The sequence below is a fragment of the Oncorhynchus masou genome, chromosome 3, assembly GCF_036934945.1.
Source record: "Oncorhynchus masou masou isolate Uvic2021 chromosome 3, UVic_Omas_1.1, whole genome shotgun sequence".
Classification (NCBI taxonomy): Eukaryota; Metazoa; Chordata; class Actinopteri; order Salmoniformes; family Salmonidae; genus Oncorhynchus; species Oncorhynchus masou.
This window is the reverse complement of record NC_088214.1, coordinates 18,744,975-18,762,778: the sequence shown is the minus strand read 5'-3', so window position 1 is coordinate 18,762,778 and position 17,804 is coordinate 18,744,975. Positions and strand designations below refer to the sequence as shown.

Genomic DNA, 17,804 nt, shown 5'->3' with positions numbered 1-17,804 from the left:
GCAGTGTACCACTGTAACATACTCAACAGCATGGTCTATATTATTACAGTGTACCACTGTGACATACTCAACAGCATGGTCTATATTATTGCAGTGTACCACTGGGGACATGGGTTAAAAGCTGGAATGCACACTATTTCCCTTTCAGGATGTGAAGCACAGAACGGAACTCTACCATAGACTCTGGAACCTACGCCCAGATCTCACCCTCGCACGCAGTTGGAGAGAGCTGCTCCGCTTCACTATCAACTCCCCTGTAAGTTTTTTATGCCTTTGTCGCAGTCAAAGTGAAGAAAGACATGAAAAAATTGCACAAACACTCTTAACATAACAATGTTTTTTTTTATTACACTGCACATATTTGATACACACATATGGCTTGTATTTTTATTGAAGAAAATACAAAAAGGACAATACAAAAATATTAAAAGGTTATTTTAATATACATGTATTGAAGCTGTCTTAATAAAAAGCTATTTTACAAAGTTTGAATACTCACAAAAGTTGTAATTTCACTAAATTACTTCTGGCAATCATTGCTTGTTGAAGCAGCACAATTACACAGGCATCGACACATCAAAAAACATAGTGGATATTTAATGAAAAAGTAGATAAACGATATTGTACAATTCTCTGATACATAAATTATCTAAAAAAATAAAACAGATATTGCTGTGTGGTTGAAATTACATGAAAGGACAGGATATTCAGCGTTGTCACAGAGATGGGGTTATTTTTGTTGTTGGTGCAGTTGGCACAGTATATGTGAATCATTACAAAATGTATCACAAAGCTATAAGAAAGTATAATTCCACAGTTTTCCTGTTTTTAATATAAACGTCTGTTGAAGCAGCCTCATGGTCCCGATCTTCAACCTGAAGCATTTATGACAAGACACACCAACTCACTCAAATATGGACATGACATTCATATACTGGCACATGACAGACACACACATACACACACACACACTCATGGCAGTGCACACACACACACTCACAGTCACTCTGTCCTAACACTTGTGAGTAGCCATCTGGCACACACACAGTTATTTAATTACAGGGCTCAGTGGAGGCTCGTCCCAACCAGCAGAAAGAGACCCACCTGTCTATCTACTGTACACACTATTACACCTCCATTACCTATAACTACACTTCTATACAAACTACATGTCAGGAGACCTAAAAGCTGATTTTAATACAAAGCTTTACAAAAAAAGCTTCACTTCAGTTCATTCAAGTGGTGACAATCAAATCAAATATCGAGATTGGATATAGTGCTATAGCTCGACTATATAACAAAGATTATTCGTAAAATAAACATCCTTCCTGTAATCAAAGAATTTGTTCATGCATTTCTGTCATAGGCAGAATTATGAGCCTGAATCCATGTTGCCTGAAGTTACCAGACCAAGTCAATCTGTAGAGCAGCAGGTTCCATGGAGACCTTCACTAATGAAAGCACGATAGAGAAACAGAGTTCTCCGGATAGGAATTGAGAGCCGTGCTCCCCACGTTCTTCCACATTCACATTTCAGATGAGATGGTGAGCAACATGGGCGTTGCTGGCTGTTCAAAAGGCACGTGTGTGTGTGTGTGTGTGTGTGTGTGTGTGTGTGTGTGTGTGTGTGTGTGTGTGTGTGTGTGTGTGTGTGTGTGTGTGTGTGTGTGTGTGTGTGTGTGTGTGTGTGTGTGTGTGTGTGTGTGTGTGTGTCTGTGTGTACACAACTCTCCTCTTTTTTCAAATGTTTTCCAGTTTATTATTTCTCTGTGCCTTACAGACATGTCAGTTTTCAGTCTTGTTTCTTTGGCTGGTTGTTGAATGTATCCAGTACAGACCAGTAGATGAAGTAAGTGATCTTTAAAACCTACAGCGGTAGGTAGCTGTACTCTAGTGGTCTGTCCTATGCCATGGTGAGGTGGTTGCTCCTCTCTCTGATGTCTGTCATTGGGTTGGTTGGGTTCTTTACTGGGGTCACTGGTAGAGCTGAACTCCTGCCTCTGGGCTTGAACAGGTCAGATACAAAAAACACCTGGAGGATAGGAAAAAACAAGATTTATTTTGGAATATTGTCAATAATCAAATATATAGTAAAAACAGGTCAGACATGTTATTGATACAGACTGCATAACTGCATTATGTATATAGTAATTTGTATATTCAGTACTATATCATCCTATGTAGTAAGTCATAGTTATAGTACTTACTATGCAGTAAGACACCAAGGCTCCCTGTGCGAAGCCAGCCAGGACGTCTGTGGGGTGGTGCTTGTGGTCGGAGACGCGGGACAGGCCGGTGTAGAAAGACATCATGATGAGGGTGAACTGGGTCAGGGGGCGCAGGAGACGGGCTCCACGCCAGGTGAACCTGGACTGCAGGTAGAACTGGGAGGACCGGACAGAGGGGAAATTAATCAACACAGGGGGACAAGTAGAGGTGTATGTGTGTGTGTGTGTGTGTGTGTGTGTGTGTGTGTGTGTGTGTGTGTGTGTGTGTGTGTGTGTGTGTGTGTGTGTGTGTGTGTGTGTGTGTGTGTGTGTGTGTGTGTGTGTGTGTGTATTTGGCTAAGACACATAACAGTAACTCACCACCAGATACAGCATGGTGTACATGGAAAAGGATGCATGACCAGAGAAGAATGACTTCCTGAAAGGGAGAGAATAAACATGTTAATACAGTGTTGTTGTTACTCTCCAGGTATGCCTTTCTCCTGGGTATTGCACTAAGCATTAACTTTGCATGAAATATAACCAGTATCACTTTAAACTAAGCATAACTTGTACATTTCTTTATAGAGCATTCATAAAGTCTTCATAAGCACTACATAGATGTTTCACAATCACAATGGAGTCATGTCAGAGTAATGTACCTGGCCTCCTGGACTTTGCTCTCGGGCCCATGACACTGGTAGTCTGTGATGTAGCCCAGGGAACAGTTAATGGTGGACCAATCAGGCTTGCACACATCCAGGAAGTGGGGACGCATGCGGCCCACCGACACCTTGGCGATGTCCGTGAACGATTGGCTGACTGCGCAGCCAAAGATGAACACGCCCACCTGCTTGTAGAGGGCGGAGATGTAGGGGTTCCCTACGAAGGACTTGGAGCCCTCGTTCAGGTAGTGAATCCTATAGCTCTCCCCAATGATGATCTGATGGGGAAGGAACAAGGAGAGGATATGGTCATGTAATCAACAGTACAAGATGGCCGCTGTGGCAGTGAAATGGTAGTTAATGGACCCGGAGTCTACGGCGGCCATCTTTGTAGATTACATTACTTTATCTCTCACCAGTGATGATCTGACAGGAGGGATCAAGGAGAGGATACAGAAATACACATAACTCTGCATGTATATATGGTTCATCAGTCAGGTCATCTACAAAGATGGCTGCTGTAGACCTGGGGCAGTCAAATGACTGCTAGTATAGCATACAGTTACTGTATGTTCTCTGTTCCATAGTAGTTATGAAGACACTTTTCCTATGTCAACAAAACTGAACCGCGTATTCATTTCCTAAATATACCATGTGATAGAGTATCAGACATCCAATACACTCTTGGAATTCAGTAAATCACAGAGGGTAAAGCAGGTGAGACAGATCAGAGAGTAGAGAGGGACAATATTAGAAGTAATCAGAATGCGATATGAACAGTGACATCAATACTGTGAACTTGCCTTGTGTGAGGACAAAAAGCTTTACATCTAAGACATGCAAATGTTTCTGTTTGTTCTTGAGGAAAACATCCATAAAAACACTACAGATCAAACCCTTGGTCTGTACCATTAACATCAAAAACTAAATGCATAACTTTCAGTATAGCTACAGTATGTGAGGGTGAGTAAGTATGTGAGTTGTGGACAGCACATGCAGAGGTTTTCAGAGGGTAAATAAACAAACGTAGACTGGACTAGAGGACGTGGACTGGACTCCAATAATTCATTAAAGCTGTTCAAGTTCAAATGCCTTTCCCTTCCCCACACCAGTCTAATCCACCTCCTGGCCACTAACAAATGAGAGAGAGGGAGTGAGTGGGATAGAAGGAGAGAGAGATGGAGAATTAGAGAGGGAGGGAGTGAGGAGAGGCGTGAGAGAGAGGGAGGGAGAAAGAGAGTGAGACAGGAGGGACGGACAGAGGGGTAGAGAAGATTAGAGAGGAAGGGAGAGAGGGAGAGAACAGTGAGGGAAGAAGAGCGGGGGAGAGAGAGAGGGAGAGAGCGAGGGAGATAAAGAGGGAGGGGCGAGAAGGCTTGAGTGGGGAGAGAAGAAAAGAGAGGGAGAGAGAGGGAAGGAGAAAAGGAGGGAAAAGGTAGAGGAATTTAGAAGGGAATGAGAAAGGGAAGTAGGGAGAGAGAGGGAGAGGGAGGGAGGGAGAAAAGGAGGGAAAAGGTAGAGGAATTGAGAAGGGAATGAGAAAGGGAAGTAGGGAGGGAGAGGGAGGGCAGGGGCAGCACTTCTGGTTTTAATCAGGAGAAACGCTGAGCTAGGCGACATGGTGTCCAGATTTGGCCAGAGCAGGCTCACATCAGGGGCTAGTTAGTCTTCCACCTCACCAACTGACTTGTTTTCGCAGGGCTCTGATTTCACTAGTGGATGTCTGGGTGTTTTCTTGTTAGTATCTCGGTTTCATCGCAAAATTCTTGTCTAGGCGAAAAAACGTCTCTCTTTTAAAAAAAAATCACATTCCTTGGGGAAAAAGTCCTATAGGGAGATTTTACAAGCTGATAACATGTATGTTTTTCTTTTTTCTTTCTTCTTTCTTTCTCTCCACCTTGGAGCCCTTCAGAGCCTGGCTGATCCAACTCAGCTGCTTCATGGGAGAGAAAGGAATACATCTGGTTCTCATTGTGTGACAACTGAGAGAAGATCAACTATGTGAATGAAACGGCTTTGTAGTAACTTTATGTAACTGTTACAGTTGTAACCTCAGAGATATTCAAAGGGGGGAAGAGGTTGTCTCGTGGCTTGTCTCATAAATGTCTAGTCGTCTCACAAATGATAAAAAGTAGACTCGTACACTCCCAGAGTTGTTTTTCTTTCCAGAGATGTTTTTACGCCATGCCAATTTCAAGGGACACAGCCTCTATGCCTTTAATTTAAGACAGGCAGCTTCGCTCTCCGCTTTATCCGAGGGGCAACGAAGCATTAAATGACCTCATGCTAAGAGTTTTCCAAGAGTTCAACAAAGTCTAAGGCCAAAAGGCTCTGGGCCTCTGGGGAACATGGAATTTAACGTCACGTTCAGAAGAAGAAAATGAGCCTACAGCTCTTCTCCTGTGCCATCCACCACATTTCCAGGCCCGTGAATTACAGCGTTTGACCGAACAACCATTGCGTCAACCATAATTACACAGGCCCAGGGAGATCCTTCTCACCATGCAAACCAATCCAATCGCCTCAACCCCTGACTGGGTCTGTTCAGTGGAATGCAACCTTACAGAAGGTTGAGGATAGAAATGTCTTGAATAGAGCAGCATACATGATCATCTGACCCTATTCTAGAGGACAGAGAAGCATGTCTGTTCTAGATAATCTATTACTATCTGAAAGTTCTTGAACGTTGCACTCCAAAGAATGCAACCCTGAGGTTAGACCTCTCTTCAGTGAGAGGGAGCCCTACACCAGCAACAGATCTTCAGTCATCTTATAGTAAACAGCAAAAGCCGGATCCATTTAACACGTCAACCCTCTAAACTCTTTTATAACACGTTCAACACTGGAACCATCTTAATAACACCAATCAAGATAACACTAACAGCAAAACCAAATGGCGAATGTCGATTCTGATTTGCTCTTATCTAGTGCTACTCACAACACTAAAAGGCCTGACAGGTCTGGAAAACCATAGTCAATAATGCTGTTTTTCGACTGTAACACGAGTGTTACACTAGTGTATACACCCTTATGATATACTAGGGAAATTGTTTCTGTAGCTAGGTCTGGCAGCGAAGGGCAGAATCAACAACCTGTGCATAATCAAAACCGTTGCTTTGTGAGAAGATGTTAAAGTTCACAGTTCGCCATTGTTATGTAAATGAAAGCTTGAAAGTACCAGTGGCCCATTTAGACACGGATACCGGTCCACGTAGATGAACCAGAAATGTCTGAGCCTTTTGGGTAAAACACTGAGGTAAATCCTGTATGGAAATGCACCATAAGATACTAATTCCGCAATCTGTCAGTGAGCATGTAGGCACTCAGAGAAAGAAAACTTTGAATGAAGTGTATTGGCATGGTGGTCAAAAAACAAACCAACTTGATCCTTGAAAAACATCCACTAGACATGATAGTTCAAAAGTGACTCGATCTGTGGTAACATTTAGTTGACGCATAGTACAGTGACTGGGACACACAGTGGGTGGCCCGGTAGACACACAGTACAGTGAGTAGGTGACGGTGTACACTGCTGAGACAATGAGGTGAAAAGTCGGGTGAACATACATTAGTGAGTTGCCTGAATCCCAGATCTGTTTGTGCTGTCTTGACAACTCCAATGCAAACTCTTATACATAAGAGTTGGCCAACACAGAACAAACTGAACTGGGACTGGGGCTAATTAGCGAGTTAGAGTGACTTACAGAAAGGATGGTGATGAGAATGCCAGCAGCAGAAAGCACAGCGTCGCTTATGGTGTCTCCGTGTTTGGCTGCATACTTGATGGACTCATCGTTGCAGTAAAAGCCTCGGCGGTAGGGCTGTACAGCACTAGTCTCTATGATCAGGAAAGGCAGGCCGGCTATGTACACACAGCAGCGGTGAGGCAGAGAGAGGGAGAGAGAAAAGAAGGAGAGGAAGAGAGAGACAGAGAACGAGAGGGTCAATAAGGGGTTCCTAGAGGAGTGTCCACAGGTAGATGGCACAGCGATGGACAGACAGGGAATATGGGGGTCTCACTTCTCACTCTAAATGTATTTTGGCCCAATGGAATCCCCTACTGACCTTGGTCTGTTTCTGCTATAGCCAACTGGCATGACTAGAAAGGTGATCCCCAACTAGTAAATGTTAGGAAGCTATAAGAGTGTACGGACACGTTTAGATAGCTATTTAGTGCCTGGGTGAAGTTGGAGTGAGTCCCCTGTATGTGTTCCCTGTCCCTCCTGCTGCTGCGCCATACTAAAGACTTACGGAGGTGACGGGCACAGTGAACCCGACAGCTACCAGGGCAGTGGTGGGCACCGTGCTGCTCTTATAGGACAGACTGATGCTGCTGGCATTGCAGAACAAGCCCCTCCGGTGGGGCACGATGGGAAACTTGTGCAGAAAGGCAGCAAAGAGTATCACTGCACACAGACAGACACACGAGAGCTGGGGTCAGCCCATGCATTCTAACTGGCATACAAACACACCACACACACACAGCCTGTATTTCTGCAGTTAACCCACAACACTCACACAGCAAACACAGAAAGACACACCCACACACTTACCAGAGGCGGACAAATACACCTGCATGGGCTCTGGAAGGGAACTGTTGCGATGCAGTTGTCATCATAACATTGATCAACGTTTTCTTCACACAAACCTCAGCTGATAACGTTGTACATTTGTGTAATATAAAATGATACGGTGATCAGAATTGGACCTGTACCATGTTCAATTTGAGGAAAATATCAAGGGGACATGTCGGCTACAGCAAATAATCTACCAAATATCCGTTTAAGTGATAGAGCTTCTCGTTCTACCACCAGATAACACATGAACATCCTGTTGTTCTCTGTGTACTGAAATGACCCGGCCATTGACAATATTAACTTAATAACAGCAACTCCTGGAAAATGTCATAAAAAAATGACATTTACTGACATGGCAGCCAAGAAAGGGAAAGATCTGTCATTGTCAGAATCTGTAGCACCCATCATACAATGAATAACCAACATCAAACAGAGGCAGCTAGTACTAAAAGGGTTGGATGGTATCCATCACAGATAACTAAAGTGGAACAAAATGTGGGCGCTATCAGCCTTCAACCTCTTCCTTCCTCTACCAGAAAACAGCCTTTCAAGGATGAGGCTTAAAGGTGCCTGAAGGGTGTTTTTGTCAAATCTAATTAGTGTCTTTGGCCACTTTTAGAGGTAAAAGATCTTATACATTTATTTTACAACAAACAAATAACAAACATATTGGATGAGAAAATAAAATGTAGGCCAAGAGGACTAAAGGGGAAAAGTGGTACCCAGGAGAGTCCAACCCCCTGACAGAAAACATACTCTCTCTCGATCACATCAAAGTGGACCTTTACTGATGTTTGACGCTTTGAAGTGAACCTCTTGAATAATTCTGAAATGTATGAATACAAAGAAAAACAAACATTGGCTCTCTCTCTGGGTATAGGCTGAGGCCAGGTTGGGAGGGAAGGTCAAACTGGGGGTGCTGGCCTGGGTGCTGCAGAGCTGAGGCAGGGGGTTGATGTCTTCCAACCCAAATGTCAACACACACCTCAGTATGCTTGTCTCCACTTGCCCTGCTCCAAGCTGCCTGAGCTTTGAAGTCCCAGCTGGAAACAGCTCATGTTACAGACCAGTCTCTCTGCCTGATGGGAACCCCAGACCCTAACCACTCCTCCACTGGCCTCCCTCCCTCACATCCAAGAATCAACATGATTCACATTATTACTGTTACTGTTTTTACTATTACTATTCCAACAAATACCCTGACAGGAGCAGCAATAAACCAAAAGACCATTTTAAGCTACTGTAGGTGTTTTCAGAGGTGTTAGAGCTGTAGCAGAGAGAAAACCTACTTTAAGTACCATCCGATCTTGACTGTCTAATCCGTTGGGCCTTTTTCATAGCCCTTGTGATGGGAGGGAATCAGCAGGCATTCCTCTCACAGCACAGTGCTTGGCTTGGCAGCTTGGGACCGCTGCTTGCTGATGATGTAGTCAGTGGTGAAAAAAGTACCCAACTGTCATACTTGAGTCAAAGTTAAGATTCCATAATAGAAAATGACTCAAGTAAAAGTGAAAGTCATCCAGTCAAATACTACTTGAGTAAAAGTCTAAAGTATTTGGTTTTAAATATACTTAAGTATCAAAGTAAATGTAATTGCTAAAATATACTTAAGTATCAAAAGTAAAAGTAAATGTATGAATAATAAATAAAATCCTTATATTAAGCAAACCAGACAGCACAATTTTCTTGTTTTTAAAAATGTACATATTGCCAGGAGAACACTCCAACACTGAGACATCATTTACAAATGAAGCATTTGTGCTGAGTGAGTGCGCCAGATCAGAGGCAGCAGGGATGACCAGGGTTGTTCTGTTGATAAGTGGGTGAATTGGACCATTTTCTGTCCTGCTAAGGACTACTTTTGGGTGTCAAGGAAAATGTATGGACTAAAAAGTAAATTATTTTCTTTAGGAATGTAGTAGTAAATGTAATAGTTGTCAAAAAATAAATAGTATATGTATGAGTACCCCCCCAAAAATACTTAAGTAAAAATACTTTAAAGTACATTACGCCACTGGATGTAGGGCAGTGGAAAGAAAAAAAGAGGGCCCTGGTCACAGCTATGAATGTGCAAGGCGTTAATCCTGGTGTCTTGATCTCACTGACCACCTTTAAACACATGATCAGATCCAAGACTCACAGAGTAGGCTGGCAAGTAAAAATGAGAGCAAGTTAAATAAAAGGAAATTGAGATGTTACAAAGTCTGTTTTTCCCATGATTCAGCTGTGTTGTCTTGCCCCGAGGCCCCCAAACCTGACATCCCATGCCACCAGACAGTGCAGCATCAGCATTCTGCAAGACATCTTGGGATTTCCCGTTTTACTCGCTTCACACAAGTGAGGGAAAACTAGTGCCCCGCTGGTTGCCAAGAACAACACCAGCCGAGAGGCGCATGTCTAATGCATTAGCTAGCATGAGTGAGCAGGTAGAATCTTCTTTTACCAAAATCAAAATGGTGGTCTATTTATTATTTGGCTTTTCTATCATCGTAGCGGATTACTTTAAAGCCTCAGTAAGGTATAACCACACAACTTCCTCAAAGTGATGAGTTAGTACTCAAACTTTGCTTTATTTTCTCTCATGGAAAATTGGAAGCGAGAAACATTTACCTTGAGCTTATTGGGTTATAAGAATTCTTAAGTACGCCCATAGGACTTTTTAAAATTACAGTTTGTGGCGTCAATTCCACTATGGAAACTACAATCAATGTTTGGAACAGGCAAATAGAGGCTTGCATTGAATGTATTAAATTCCACCATATTTTGGGGGCATTTACCATAACACCAGTTGCTAAAGCTAAAATAAACAGACACATTTTCCACTTGCTGCCAATGCTCGTCCCACTGACATACTTAGTGTATACTACATGTATGATACAGATGCCCTTGTTTTTACTTGTACCATTGTGTGCATGGCAGGCAGTACCCCCACAGAACTACTCCCTGTCTGTCTGGTCGTGGTGCGGCGGGCAAACCCTGTTCTTATACTCTCATAATTCCACAGACTGCTGGGAGAGAGGAACGGGGGAGAAAAGATCACATTTGTGTTGAATTGTGGTTGCCAAAAATATTTGTGATGAATGCTTAATGTGGCAATCAGCAGCTGAAACAATAACAAAGGCCCTCCCAGCTACTGTTTTGGTAAAAAGCTGGGGGATGGGGCTGGAGAAATGTAACCACTCTCAAATTCATAGCCAGTGCTATTGATGCAAGGACTGACTATCCATGATTTCAAAATTATAGTTTTAATCATGTTTTGAGACTATACAGTGTTTATTTACATTTACTTTGTTTACAAACATTGGAGAAAAACATCTGTATATTTTCGGTTCTCACGGAGTGTGACAGTTGAACTAAGCTAATGAGGCATTTACAAGTTATATTCTTCAAAAATAAAAACACATTCAGTGCATTCGGTAAGTGTTCAGACCACTTGACTTTTTCCACATTTTGTTATGTTACAGCCTAATTCTAAAATAGATTAAATCGCTTTTTCCCCTTATCAATCTACACACAATATCCCATAATGACAAAGCAAAAACAGGTTTTTAGAAATGATTGAAAATGTATAAAATAAAATATGACATATTCAAAAGTATTTCAGACCCTTTACTCAGTACTTTGTTAAAACACCTTTGGCAGTGATTATAGCCTTGAGTCTTCTTGGGTATGACGCTACAAGCTTGGCACACCTGTAATTGGAGAGTTTCTCCCATTCTTCACTGCAGATCTACTCAAGCTTTGTCAGGTTGGATGGGGAGCGTTGCTGCACAGCTATTTTCAGGTCTCTCCAGAGATGTTAGATTGGGTTTGAGTCCGGGCCCTGGCTGGGCCACTCAATGACATTGAGACTTGTCCCGAAGTCACTTCTGCGTTGTCTTGGCTGTGTGCTTAGGGTCGTTGTCCTGCTGGAAAGTGAACCTTCACCCCAGTCGGAGGTCCTGAGCGCTCTGGAACAGGTTTTCATTAAGGATCTCTCTATACTTTGCTCCGTTCATCTTTGCCCCAATCCTGACTAGTCTCCCAGTCCCTGCCACTGAGAAACATCCTCACAGCATGATGCTTCCATCACCATGCTTCACCGTAGGGATGGTGCCAAGTTTTCTCCAAACGTGACGCTTGGCGTTTAGACCAAAGAGTTCAATCTTAGTTTCATCAGACCAGATAATCTTGTTTCTCATGGTCTGAGAGTCTTTAGGTGCCTTTTGGCAAACTCCAAGCGGGCTGTCTTGTGCCTTATACTGAGAAATGGCTTCCATCCTTCCACTCTACCGTAAAGGCCTGATTGGTGGATTGCTGCAGAGATGGTTGTTTTTCTGGAATGTTCTCCCATATCCACAGAGGAACTCTAGAGCTCTGTCAGTGACCATCGGGTTCTTGGTCACCTCCCTGACCAAGGCCCTTCTCCCCTGATTGCTTAGTTTGGCTGGGCGGCCAGCTCTAGGAAGAGTCTTGGTGGTTCCAAACATCTTCCATTTAAGAATGATGGAGGCTACTGTGCTCTTGGGGACCTTCAATGGTGCAGACATGTGTTGGTCCCCTTCCCCAAATCTGTGTCTCGACACAATCCTGTCTCGGAGCTGTATGAACAATTCCTTTGACTTTATGGCTTGATTTTTGCTTTGACATGCACTGTCAACGGTGGGAACTTAAATCATGTCCAATCAATTGAATTTACCACAGGTGGACTCTATTTTTGATTTTGCAAACATTTCTAAAAACCTGTTTTCGCTTTGTCTTTATGGGGAATTGTGTGTAGATTGCTAAGGATTTTATTTTATTTAATCCAATTTAGAATAAGGCTGTAATGTAACAAGGCACTGCATTTCTGCATTTGCAGGGTAATAGAGAGACAGAGAAGTTTGTTGACAGGAGAACCTCTACTGACCTGAGATAACCTTATCATAGACTATTTCTACTGAACAGTTGTGGGGTAAGAAGTGGCCATAGATGTCTCATGGGACACAGTCAACTCAGTCAGTAACCCTGTAGAAGTTGAATACTACATCTTCACCACAGAGTAATACATTCAACCTCCATGTATTATACATTTCAACCCATCAAAGGAATAATACTTTCAAACTGTCAAGGGGTAAAAATGAGTGGTCTCTGAAATGCATTTCACAACACCTTGTACTGTCACCGGCAGATCAAAGACTCCTAGGGCTTGGATCAGAAGACTTATTAGGGTCTTTCTTGGAATGACTGATTCATTCACCTTTGAGCTGTTTGGCACTTCCCCACCTTAGTGTTTTTGAGCCTGGTAAGGAATCATTCACTCCTAGCTCAGAAAGAGAGAGAGGGAGAGAGAGAGAGAGAGGGAAATATATAGCACCCAGAACATTAGCTGAACATATGGCTGACCTTGTCACACACACACACACCAGATGTCCCTTCAATAGAATTCCTGGCTTGTGGCATGTGAGACATTATGTAAAATATCAAAACAGGCCAAATGAGTGCAACAAGTAAAAATACAACCCTCTTGTAGCAATTTATCAATGAACCTTTCCCATTTGCATTGTGGGCAATGGCATTCAAATAACAAATATTGTCATGATAAATCATTGCCTTTCTAAAGGGGAGAAAAACGTTTCAAAACTATTTTTGCTGTTTTATATAAAAATATATATATATATCTGTATCTTGGATGAAGAATGATGTTGCTCAGAGATTGCTTGGATTAATTATTATTATTAGACTGACAGTTTCTGGACATGACATAATTATGGGATTAACACTCTAGCTCAACTATGATGACAAACTAACATTGTCCCAGAACACTATGCTGCTTATTAACATGAATAACATCATTAATGAAAACAATACAACATATGATAATTCGCATAACCAAATGTTATGCAAATAAAAAACATGTTGACTCACTTCACATCCGAAAATCATTAAACATCTATAGACAAGAAAAGGCAGAAAATCTCACCTAAAAACAAGCAGACGAGATCCATACCGACGAGCAACTTTCTCCTGCTGTTGTCTTTACAGTTGTTGTTATTCCGGGAAGAGCTTCCTCCATTCCTTGTCTCTGGTGCCATTGTCTTCTCATAAATTAAACAGCGTTGCATTTATAGGCCCCTTGAATGGTTTTCCAAATTAAAGAAAGAAAGCGTGGCAAAGTTGCAGCCTGCAGTCCCGTTAACTTCTCCTAGTTAGTTATTGAGTTACCATCAACTGAGAGATGATTTTAAATAGTTTTCCATATATTGTGCTGATAAATTCAAAAAAGATGTGTCGGTTTTTCTGATAGTAATGTTGACCTTCAAGTTAACTGCAAGGGTTTATTTCTTTCTCGTTTATTCTGCTCGTTCTGTGTTCTTTCGTTGTTGAGCCAGCTTCTAATAATCCTTGAGGACCACGGAGGGTTTAGTTGCGCTCCCACCTCCGGTGACCGCCTCCTACAAGACCCACGGACCTCCCCCTACAACCAGTAGTGATGGGCATTCCGGCTCTTTTCAGTGAGCCGGCTCATTCGGCTCAGCTCACCAAAAAGAGCCGTCTCTTTTGACTCCCAATCGGATCTTTAAAAAAAACATGTTTTCTATTTTTTCAAGTCAAACAGTTTGCCAAGGTTTGACTATGAATGGTGTCAAAACAATTCTAATTAAATAAAATCATACTCTACCTTAACCACAATGTATTTAAAAATGCATTGGCTTGTTATGGGGAAAAAAAATGCTATTAAACATTTGCATTTAAAGTATAACTTTTTAATGTATATAAACGAAGTACATATAAATGTAACAATTCAAAATGAAAACAATCTGAACACCACAATAATAGAATATTGCACCACATCAAAGAAAAATAAATAACAATGTGCAAAACTGCAGCATCCCAACATGAAACTTTCTGTCCATTGATGAACCTAGCGTTTCCATCAACTCTGTCACATGTCCTGTAGTTACATTTTCTTCTCTCTGGCGGCTGGCTGTGATTCGCTGCAGACCCTTATACAAGAGTATCATTTTTGAGGCTGTCACATAGCTGAAAAGACAGTAACTTATTAGTTCAGGTTCATGTTTTGTCTACTGACACTGCATTCTCATCTACTGCTCATATACATATATAATACTGGATTAAATAATGATGTAGTAATAACTGCTTACTGTACTTCTCTCCACTGATCTCCACAGTAACCTGCTCAAAGGGTTCCAGGACTCCTCCTCCACCACCTCCCATTCCTCTTGGGTCAGAGCATCAACAGGTGCATTGACAATGGCCAGGGTAGAGATGATGGCATCCTTTGACTCAAGAAACCGCTTCAACATATAAAATGTTGAATTCCACATTGTAGTGCAGTCTTGTTTAGGCCTCAGCTCAGGCATCCGCATCTGGCGTTGTGTAGACTAGGTTTTCAGCACCTACTGTGCTCCTGTGGAAGTATTCCACAGCTGATTTCACTTTGTCCACAGTGGGCTTCATCTCCTTCAGAACATCTCTTACAATCAGGTTGATTGTGTGGGCAAGACATGGATGATGGGTTAATTTAAATATTTTCCTGGCTTTGGTTATGTTAGCTGCATTGTTGCTAACACAACAGACCCCTTTTCCATCTACTTGCCATTCTCTGGCCACTCAACAGTTCCTCTGCCAAGTTATCTGAGGTGTGTCTGTCGCTGAACTCAAAGCAGTCAGCTAGACATCGTACAATCTTCAATGAAGTGACATGTAACTGACATGTAAGAAGTGGTTATTCTTGATGTCCAGCAGTCAGTGGTAAGACAAACTGCAGTAGCTTTTTTGGACTCTTTCCCACACTGAAGCCTGTATGCTCTTGTACAGTGGTGGAATACGTGATTTTGAAAGGTTTTTCCTGCTTGTAATAGTGTACATTGGATTTAGACTATTGCTATAATTTCTAAAAACCGCTGTCCTCCATGATCGAAAATTGCTGGAAATCGGTGGTGATCATTTTAGCCAGTGCAATATCAATTTGGCCTTGTTTTGCTACAGACATAGACTTTGGCATAAACTGGCCCATAGAAGACTACGATGCTGTGGGTCACGGAGCAGGCCTGCTTGACGAAGTGGATACATCTCCACATGTGGAGGTGCTGGCTCCACCACTATCACTAGCAGGCCCGCTAGTTCCTCGAAGCTCCACTACAGCTAGCTTCACAGTTGGGTGCACAGTTCACATATGCCGGTGGAGGTTGTGCGTAGAACTGGCTTTATATGAGATTTTGTTTTGGTAAATTCTACACTGTGCTCTAACATTGTCTGCATTATTAAAATGCATCCAAATGCTACTGGGATTCAGACTCATTTTCCAGCTGTTGATTTCACAGCTGTCCTTCCTCTCTCTCCTTGGCTGCTAAGTGTGTGACTGAGTGAGTTGGCTCGGCCCTCCCTCACACATCTTTGGTTGACAGGAACAGGTGAGGCTGTTAGTCTGAGCAGACAGAACGAATGTGCATTTGAGCATTTCGGGCTATTTTCTTTATTTTTTCATTCCTTATATTAATTAAAATCTTTTGATTATTCATATGGAGAACAAGAGCACCTCCTCCCAGCTGCCCAATGCACTGAGGCTAGGTAACACGGTCACCACCGATAAATCCATGATTATCGAAAACTTCAACAAGCATTTCTCAACGGCTGGCCATGCATTCCGGGCTACTCCAACCTCGGCCAACAGCTCCGCCCCCCCCCCCCCCCCGCAGCTACTCCCCTAGCCTCTCCAGGTTCTCCTTTACCCAAATCCAGATAGCAGATGTTCTGAAAGAGCTGCAAAACCTGGACCCGTATAAATCAGCTGGGCTTGACAATCTGGACCCTCTATTTCTGAAACTATCCGCCGCCATTGTCACAACCCCTATTACCAGCCTGTTCAACCTCTCATATCGTCTGAGATCCCCAAGGATTGGAAAGCTGCCGCAGTCATCCCCCTCTTCAAAGGGGGAGACACCCTGGACCCAAACTGTTACAGACCTATATCCATCCTGCCCTGCCTATCTAAGGTCTTCGAAAGCCAAGTCAACAAACAGGTCACTGACCATCTCGAATCACACCGTACCTTCTCCGCTGTGCAATCTGGTTTTCGAGCCGGTCACGGGTGCACCTCAGCCACGCTCAAGGTACTAAACGATATCAATAACGGCCACCGATAAAAGACAGTACTGTGCAGCCGTCTTCATCGACCTTGCCAAGGCTTTCGACTCTGTCAATCATCATATTCTTATCAGCAGACTCAGTAGCCTTGGTTTTTCGGATGACTGCCTCGCCTGGTTCACCAACTACTTTGCAGACAGAGTGCAGTATGTCAAATCGGAGGGCCTGCTGTCCGGTCCTCTGGCAGTCTCTATGGGGGTGCCACAGGGTTCAATTCTCGGGCAGACTCTTTTCTCTGTATAAATCAATGATGTTGCTCTTGCTGCAGGCGATTCCCTGATCCACCTCTACGCAGACGACACCATTCTATATACGTCCGGCCCGTCCTTGGACACTGTGCTATCTAACCTCCAAACAAGCTTCAATGCCATACAACACTCCTTCCGTGGCCTCCAACTGCTCTTAAACGCTAGTAAAACCAAATGCATGCTTTTCAACCGTTCGCTGCCTGCACCCGCACGCCTGACTAGTATCACCACCCTGGATGGTTCCGACCTTGAATATGTGGACATCTATAAGTACCTAGGTGTCTGGCTAGACTGTAAACTCTCCTTCCAGACTCATATCAAACATCTCCAATCGAAAATCAAATCTAGAGTCGGCTTTCTATTCCACAACAAAGCCTCCTTCACTCACGCCGCCAAACTTACCCTAGTAAAACTGACTATCCTACCGATCCTCGACTTCGGCGACGTCATCTACAAAATAGCTTCCAACACTCTACTCAGCAAACTGGATGCAGTTTATCACAGTGCCATCCGTTTTGTCACTAAAGCACCTTATACCACCCACCACTGTGACTTGTATACTCTCGTCGGCTGCCCCTCGCTACATATTCGTCGCCAGACCCACTGGTTCCAGGTCATCTACAAGTCCATGCTAGGTAAAGCTCTGCCTTATCTCAGTTCACTGGTCACGATGGCAACACCCACTCGTAGCACGCGCTCCAGCAGGTGTATCTCACTAATCATCCCTAAAGCCAACACCTCATTTGGCCGCCTTTCGTTCCAGTTCTCTGCTGCCTGTGACTGGAACGAATTGCAAAAAGAAATCGGTGAAGTTGGAGACTTATCTCCTTCACCAACTTCAAACATCTGCTATCTGAGCAGCTAACCGATCGCTGCAGCTGTACATAGTCTTATCGGTAAATAGCCCACCCAATTTTACCTACCTCATCCCCATACTGTTTTTATTTATTTACTTTTCTGCTCTTTTGCACACCAATA

At 43.1% G+C, this 17,804-nt stretch overlaps 1 protein-coding gene across 3 annotated transcripts; it reads right to left on the bottom strand.

The window, feature by feature from the left end:
• Positions 1–331: 331 nt before the first annotated feature.
• Positions 332–13,856, bottom strand: LOC135512088 (phospholipid phosphatase 3-like). 3 transcript variants are annotated; one of them, XM_064933744.1, is made up of 7 exons: positions 13,391–13,856; positions 12,668–12,730; positions 6,577–6,734; positions 2,870–3,150; positions 2,589–2,646; positions 2,208–2,384; positions 332–2,032 (listed from the first exon to the last, which is right to left on the bottom strand). In XM_064933744.1, the coding sequence occupies exons 1-7, from the start codon at positions 13,530–13,532 to the stop codon at positions 1,904–1,906; spliced, it is 1,008 nt and encodes a 335-aa protein (XP_064789816.1). In that variant the 5' UTR covers positions 13,533–13,856; the 3' UTR covers positions 332–1,903. The 3 variants fall into 3 exon arrangements, with proteins under 3 accessions (XP_064789816.1, XP_064789832.1, XP_064789824.1); XM_064933760.1 differs by lacking the exons at positions 6,577–6,734; positions 12,668–12,730 and adding an exon at positions 7,124–7,278; XM_064933752.1 differs by lacking the exon at positions 12,668–12,730.
• Between the last annotated feature and the right edge of the window lie 3,948 nt (positions 13,857–17,804).